Source organism: Plasmodium reichenowi, chromosome 4, assembly GCF_001601855.1.
Source record: "Plasmodium reichenowi strain SY57 chromosome 4, whole genome shotgun sequence".
Lineage (NCBI taxonomy): Eukaryota > Apicomplexa > Aconoidasida > Haemosporida > Plasmodiidae > Plasmodium > Plasmodium reichenowi.
The window spans coordinates 701,339-708,570 of record NC_033649.1 but is presented as its reverse complement, the minus strand read 5'-3'; the positions used below and the strand labels follow the sequence as shown (position 1 = coordinate 708,570).

General features: G+C 16.7%; 3 protein-coding genes across 3 annotated transcripts; all 3 read right to left on the bottom strand.

Annotated features, from left to right (window-relative positions):
• Positions 1 to 1,111: 1,111 nt before the first annotated feature.
• On the bottom strand, positions 1,112 to 2,263 carry PRSY57_0419300 (transmembrane emp24 domain-containing protein, putative; the record flags this gene model as incomplete). The annotated part of the gene is made up of 1 exon (XM_012906046.2): positions 1,112 to 2,263. The coding sequence occupies one exon, from the start codon at positions 2,261 to 2,263 to the stop codon at positions 1,112 to 1,114; it is 1,152 nt and encodes a 383-aa protein (XP_012761500.2).
• Positions 2,264 to 3,650: 1,387 nt separating this feature from the next.
• Positions 3,651 to 5,161, bottom strand: PRSY57_0419200 (steroid dehydrogenase, putative; the record flags this gene model as incomplete). The annotated part of the gene is made up of 5 exons (XM_012906045.2): positions 3,651 to 3,959; positions 4,062 to 4,192; positions 4,313 to 4,403; positions 4,500 to 4,832; positions 5,048 to 5,161. 5 exons carry the CDS (start codon positions 5,159 to 5,161, stop codon positions 3,651 to 3,653), a joined length of 978 nt encoding a protein of 325 aa, XP_012761499.1.
• Positions 5,162 to 6,301: 1,140 nt separating this feature from the next.
• On the bottom strand, positions 6,302 to 6,517 carry PRSY57_0419100 (hypothetical protein; the record flags this gene model as incomplete). The annotated part of the gene is made up of 1 exon (XM_012906044.2): positions 6,302 to 6,517. The coding sequence occupies one exon, from the start codon at positions 6,515 to 6,517 to the stop codon at positions 6,302 to 6,304; it is 216 nt and encodes a 71-aa protein (XP_012761498.2).
• Positions 6,518 to 7,232: the final 715 nt, after the last annotated feature.

Here is a 7,232-nt window from a genome sequence, read left to right as displayed (position 1 = left end):
AAAAAAAAAAAAAAAAAAAAAAAAAAAAAAAAAAAAAAAAAAAAAAAAAAAAAAAAAAAAAAAAAAAATTTTTTTTTATATTTAAAAAAAAAAAAAAAAAAAAAAAAAAAAAAAAAAAAAAAAAAAAAAAAAAAAAAAAAAAAAAAAAAAAAAAAAAAAAAAAAGTGTAACTATTTTATATGTAACTAAATATATGTATTGTTTTATTTTATTTTTTGTGTCTTATTGTTTATATTTTTTGTCTCTTTTATTATTATTTTCATAATATTGTTATATAAGTGAAATTTGAATAAATTTAATAATGTATGCATATATATATAAATAAATAAATATATATATATATATATATATAATATTTAAAATGAATCTCCTTTTTTTTTCTTTTTGAATTTTTTTCTTTTTTTTTATTTTACAACAGTCTTTCTTTAAAAAGTTTGTTCTAAAATTTTTTAATTTATATTATAACTGTAGTATTTCTTTTAATCATTTTTTTTAATTCCTTATTGTCTAATTTTTTTATGCCTATTAATAGGAATTATAGAAAATTATTGAAAATTTTTATAAAATTCTACATATTGAATTTTATAAAAATTTTTTTTATATGTATTTTTTTTTTTTTTTTTCCCTTTTTTCCAAGGTGTGGAAATATAAAATTTACTACATATAATAATATATATATAAATATAAATAATTTAAAAAAAAGAAATGAAAAGAGTCAACTTTAAGTTTTTTTCTTAAAAAAATATAAAAAAAATGATTAATATATAAATATAATAAAACACATAAAAGTCTGGTTTATTTTTTTTGTAACAATGTTACGATATAAGGAAGACTAAATATTTGAATATATTGTTTTTTTTTTTTTTTTTTATTAAGGTACAAATTTTAAAAAAAAAAAACATAAATAAAATAAATAAAATATATATTTTTTTTTTTTGTTAAATTATTCTTTTACTTTACTGAATAAATAAAAAATTAAAGAATCAATCTCATAAAAGAGGGTTTTAAATCAATGTGATCATCATAATACGACATATACATAGGATAGTATTAATATTAACACATATATATATATATATATATATATATATAATTTTAATTTTTTCCCTTTTTATAGAACTCTTTTATTTGATACTAACTTTTTAATGTAATATATAGTAAATAATGACAAAACTATTAATACGAATAATTTTATAAAACAATATAAGAATGCTTTGTTGGTAATTTTTTTCATTTTTTCAATATGTCTCATATGTTTTGATGATAAATATTTAATTTCATTTTTTAATTTCTTTGTTTCTGCAACAATTCGTTGTATATAATTTGTGAAATCTTTAACATGATCAGATCTCAATGAAGGATTTTCTCCTAAACCTAAAGCAACAGTAGTTAATTTCTTGCCCATCCATTTATTATTTTTTAATGTCAATGTATAAATACCAACTTTTTTGGTATAAAAATAAAAGATACCTTCACTAGCTTCTTTTTTATATATAACTTGTCCATCTGGATCAGAAATTAAAAATTCAATAATATTATCATCTGTTTCATTATTTGAATAAAATACACCTCTAAAATATGTATTCACTTCTGGTACTTCTTCAAATAAATATTCTTCTGAATTTGACGGAATTTCAAATGTTAATAAAGTAGAAGGTTCAAAATTCTGCATATTTTTATTCCATATATTTGTCAAATCTTCTTCACTATCTGTGTCAGCATCATTTTCATTATATTGATAATCATTTGCATTAGGTTTCATTTTATTATTATCCTCATTTAAATTATTTTTCTTTTCATTAAATTGATCCATATTTATATCTCCTCTATTGTTATCATCATCTTCAGCATTCATCTGAAAATTCTTTTCTAATTTATTATATTCTTCATTAAAATTATTTTCATTTATTTCATTCTTACCATTATAATAATTATTATTATTATTATTATTATTATAATTATTATTATTATCATTATTATTATCATTATCATTAGTAGTTGTATTATTTATTTCATTTAAAAGATCATTAAAATTAAAATTAAATTCATTCATATTATCATTTGCATTCCCTTTCTTTCCTTTACTTGCCTTTTTCTTGTCACCTGACTTGTTCATATTATTATTATTTGCGTTATTCTTTTTATTAGATCCATTTTTGTTTACATTATTACTGTTAGCATTTGACAAAACAAAATTTCCTGCTACGTGGAAAAAAATGAACAGGATTAAAAATAACACAAATGAACGAGTAACATGATACATTTTAAAAAATATATAAAAATTAAAATAAAATGAAAAACAAAAAATGATAAAGGATTTTCCTTTTTTTTTTTTTTTTTTTAACTCTTAATAATTATTTCCCTTTCTCTCATATTTTTTTAAATCTTATCATTTTCAATAGATACAGAATTAAATGAAAGGGAAAAAATAAAAAATAAATATTTACATATATGTATTATATATATAATATATGTATTATATATGTATGTATAATTTTATTCAAGTAATATTTTAAATTGAACTTCAACATTTATAAAAAAATAGTATAATTTTATTAAATTTATTAAAATGTTGAAGTTTTATATTTCTGAAAAAGTAAATATATTATACATATTTAAAGATAAGCATAAATAATATATAAACGCCCAAAAGTGTAATAAAAAACAATTGTTAAAGTTTTAAAAATAAGAATAATATAAAAAATACATCGGATATTATTATATATTATACATATTATAAATATATAATATATATATAATATATATATATATATGATGTTTTATAATATACTGAAGGGGGAAACGTTTAAATATACAAAATATTTTTTATGAGAAACATTTACTTAGAACTAGAACAATTTTTAATTTGTTACATTTTATATATTATTAATATTATATAAATAAAAGAAATATTATATATATATATATATATATATATATAATTTGATCTGCAAATTTCAAGGATATTTCATTTCTTTTGTGCTGTTAATTATTACATTAAAAAAATGATAGAACTTCAAAGGAACTAATAATTGTTTATACGCTCATAATTTCATAACAACGGTTAATAATATATTAAAATAATGAAAAAAGAAAAAAAAAAAAAAAGTATACGATTAATAAAACTATTCTACGTATTTTAACTTTTATAAAAATTTATGTGTATATAATATATATATATATATATATATATGTATGAAAAAATTAACATTGAACAAAAGCAAAATATATATTTAAAAGGATAATAATAAGACGTCTAACGTATGTGATAATAAATTGATGTAATATTACCCATAAGTAAATGTTATTATATCATTTATTGTGGATTTTTCTTTTTCATTATTTTTTACATTAACTTTAAACGTTATATATAGATGTAATGTAAATAAATTAACAGATATTTTTTTTTTTTTTTTTTTTTTTTTTTTTTCATATTTTTAAATGTAACAATAAATGGATATCTTTTCTCATTTCATATACATTAAAAATATAAAAACTGATGATTAAAAAATAGTATTATATGTAATGATAAATATATATACAGAATATAAACATTTGTGTGTTAATTAAATGGGCAAATGGGCTTTTAAAATTTATAATATATTATATATACATATATATATATATATATATTAATTATTATATTTTTTTTATTCCCTTTTCTTCAATTTTTTTAATGCCTTTAATCTTACAATCTTGAGAAATTCAAAAGTAAGAAGATCAAATATCATTTTCGGAAGACAATTATAAACAAAAATTTGTAACTTATGGAATAAATAAGGTGAAGATATTACCTTATAGGAAAATACATTACCTTCTCTCATTTTTCGAATAGCACTTTTAGCATAGATATCAGAAGTTGGAACAAATATTCCTGGGTTTTTTATTTTCGACAACTTTGTAACAATAAAAAGAGGAACATGGCACTGAACTTGAATATTATACTCTTTTAACTCCACCTGGATAAATTAAAAATGAAATTATATGATAAAATAAGAAAAATATATTATATAAAAAATTAAAAAAAAAAAAAAAAAATATATATATATATATATTATTACACTTAAAGAATTGGCAAAAGAACAAATGGCATCTTTCACTGATCCATAAATTGTATATAGGGGACAAGACTTCAAGGACGTTACTCCACTAGACGTATATAAAACTAAACCCTTCTTCTTTTTTATCATATCTATAATAAATAAATAAATAAATAAATATACATATATATTTATATTGTGTGGACCATAAGTATAATTTATATAAGACACCAGTTCTCATTTTTGTAATATTTTCTTTTATATTTCATTACTTGGTAAAACCAGTTTGGTCATATAATACGAAGAAAGTAAGTTTACGTTGACCAACTGTTCTATTAATTGTGGCTCCATTTCATGAAAATACTAAAAAAAAATATATATATATATATATATATATATTTATATTTATATTCATAGGTATATCATTTTCTTTATATATATATATTTTTTATTTTATACTAAAGGATAAGGATAAGATACTCCCACGTTATTAATCAATATCCCTATATCCATAGACCTTATTTTTTCCTCTATTATTTTGTACGTATTAAAGTCATTAGCATTATAATCAAAAGTAATATATTCAATAGTTCCTTTATAATTTTTATTTTTCTCTAATAAATCTCTCTTCATATTCTTCAATTCTGATTCGTTCCTACTAATCAATAATAAATTTACATTTTGATTTATTAGAGAATATGTTAAACTTTTTCCTATCCCATCTGTACAACCAGTTATAATAATTGTATCTCCATAACTTTTCAAATTTTTCAAAATGATTTTGGATTTTACCTACAAAAAAAAAAAAAATAATAAAAATAAAATAATAAAATAAAAATAATAATAAAAAGATTATCTATTAAATTATAATATGTTAATATATCAAAGGATAAATATACATATAAATAAATGTGATGCAATATATTTTACACAATATTTCACAAACATTTATACATCTTTTTTTTTTTTTTTTTTTTTTTTTTTACAATAAAAAAATTTGTTCTTACATAATAAAATAGCCAAAAAAAGAAATACAAAATATTCTTTAAAATGACTAATAAACCAACAGAAAAAATAAATCTCATAGAACCTGAAGAAAAATCATTTATTGCTCTTATCATTTTTGTGAAATATTATTTTCTTCTACCTTTTTAATTTTATAAAATTGAACAATAATATGTATCTTTATATCAATTTTGTTAAATAATATATAAATAAATATATACAAATATATATAATTATATTACTTTTAATTTGTTTTATTATATTTTTTTCTTATAAAATTTTTTTAATATTCCCACTTTAAAATAAAAATATTCAACGAAATAACATTGTCATTTTTTTAAATGTTTATTTCAATTAAAAATTAAAAATTAAAAATATTATACATACATACATACATATATGTATATATATATTTTTTTTTATAATAAAATATTAATTTGTAGATATTTATAAAAAATTATATTTCCTTTTTTTTTTTTTTTTTTTAGTAAAAAAAAGTACACCACGTTTCCTCATACAAATAGCATAATCTACATATTGAAATAACACCAAAAAAAAAAAAATAAAAATAAATAAATAAAATAAAATAATAATAATATGATATATTGTATATTAACTTGTTATAATGTAATACTTATAAATAAATAAATAAATAAGCATGGATAATTATTGATACATATATTATTTTTTTTGTCAACCAAAATTGTACAAATGTATTCCCAATATATATATTTATATATATGTATATAATTAAATTTATTAATTTATACATATATATGGACACATATTATACATGACCCTTTTTATCAAACATACATTTATCTATATATGTACATAATTTTAAAATATACATATTTGCGAAAGGTAACAAAATTATAATATTTACATTATATATATATTATAATAATTTTTAATTTTTTTTTTTATATATATCTTCATAATTTAAGTTTTTCCACTTCATAATATATATATATATATATTTAAAAAAAAAAAAAAAAAGTGATAATTTTTTAATAACGTTTATTCACGTTTCATAAATTTACATGAAACAGTTAAAACAATAACACACAAAGAAAAAAAAAAAAAAAAAAAAAAAATTAAAATTAAAATAATAAATATTTAATTCATATATGCAATGAGAAATATATCATTTAAAAAATAATAATATTATTAAAATAAGTATGTGTACTATATATTATCTTTAATATATATATATATATATATATTTTCCTCCATACTACATGATATATTAGAAGTTATATATTATTTATACCTATAAGTTCATCTAATAATGAATCATTTATATCAAAAACATCATTATCTTCATCAGAAGGAAGTATTTCTATAGTTACTCTACTTAAATTGTTATTCCTCATATTAGTCTTTTCTTCTTTCGTCTCATTCATATGATCACAAAAATAACAGTACATCAATAAGATATGAAAAAGGAAAATAAAATAAACAGTCTTCATTTTTTAATTTAAAAAGTATCAAATATCTATTTATAAAATTTTATTATTTTGCTTTTATTTTTCTTTTTTCTTTTTTTTTGTTACAATTGATTAATAAGGAATTATTAATTTCCAAACTTAAAATAAAAAATAAGAAATAAAAAATAAAAAATACACATATAGTCTAATTAATAATATGATGTGTAGAGAATGAAATTAATAAACATATTACCAAGTATTATAAAAAGGAAAAATAAATGAATTATTAATAAAACATAATATGAATGTAGAAATTATTATTTAATTATATATATATATATATATATATGTATGTACACTAACAAATAAATATTCTTATATATATATACACACAAAATGTCTACAATGTATAATACACCTTACATTTAAAGTAAATGAAAAAAATAAAAAATTAATGTACTTAGAATTGTCACTAACATAATAATAAATATGTATTTATAAACGTACTGATTATTACCATGTCTCCTTCTTACGAGTTTTAAAAATTTGATAAATATTTGTTATTTTGGAAAATTAATTAACTAAATATATATATATATATATATATATATATATATATATATAATACAATCATTTCATCTCTTTAGGTTTATTGTATATATTTTATATTTTCCTTTGACTTATTACACTCATTTTTACTTACATATAACATAACCACATTATGAATATGTTCATAATATTTTATATCTAGCCAAAA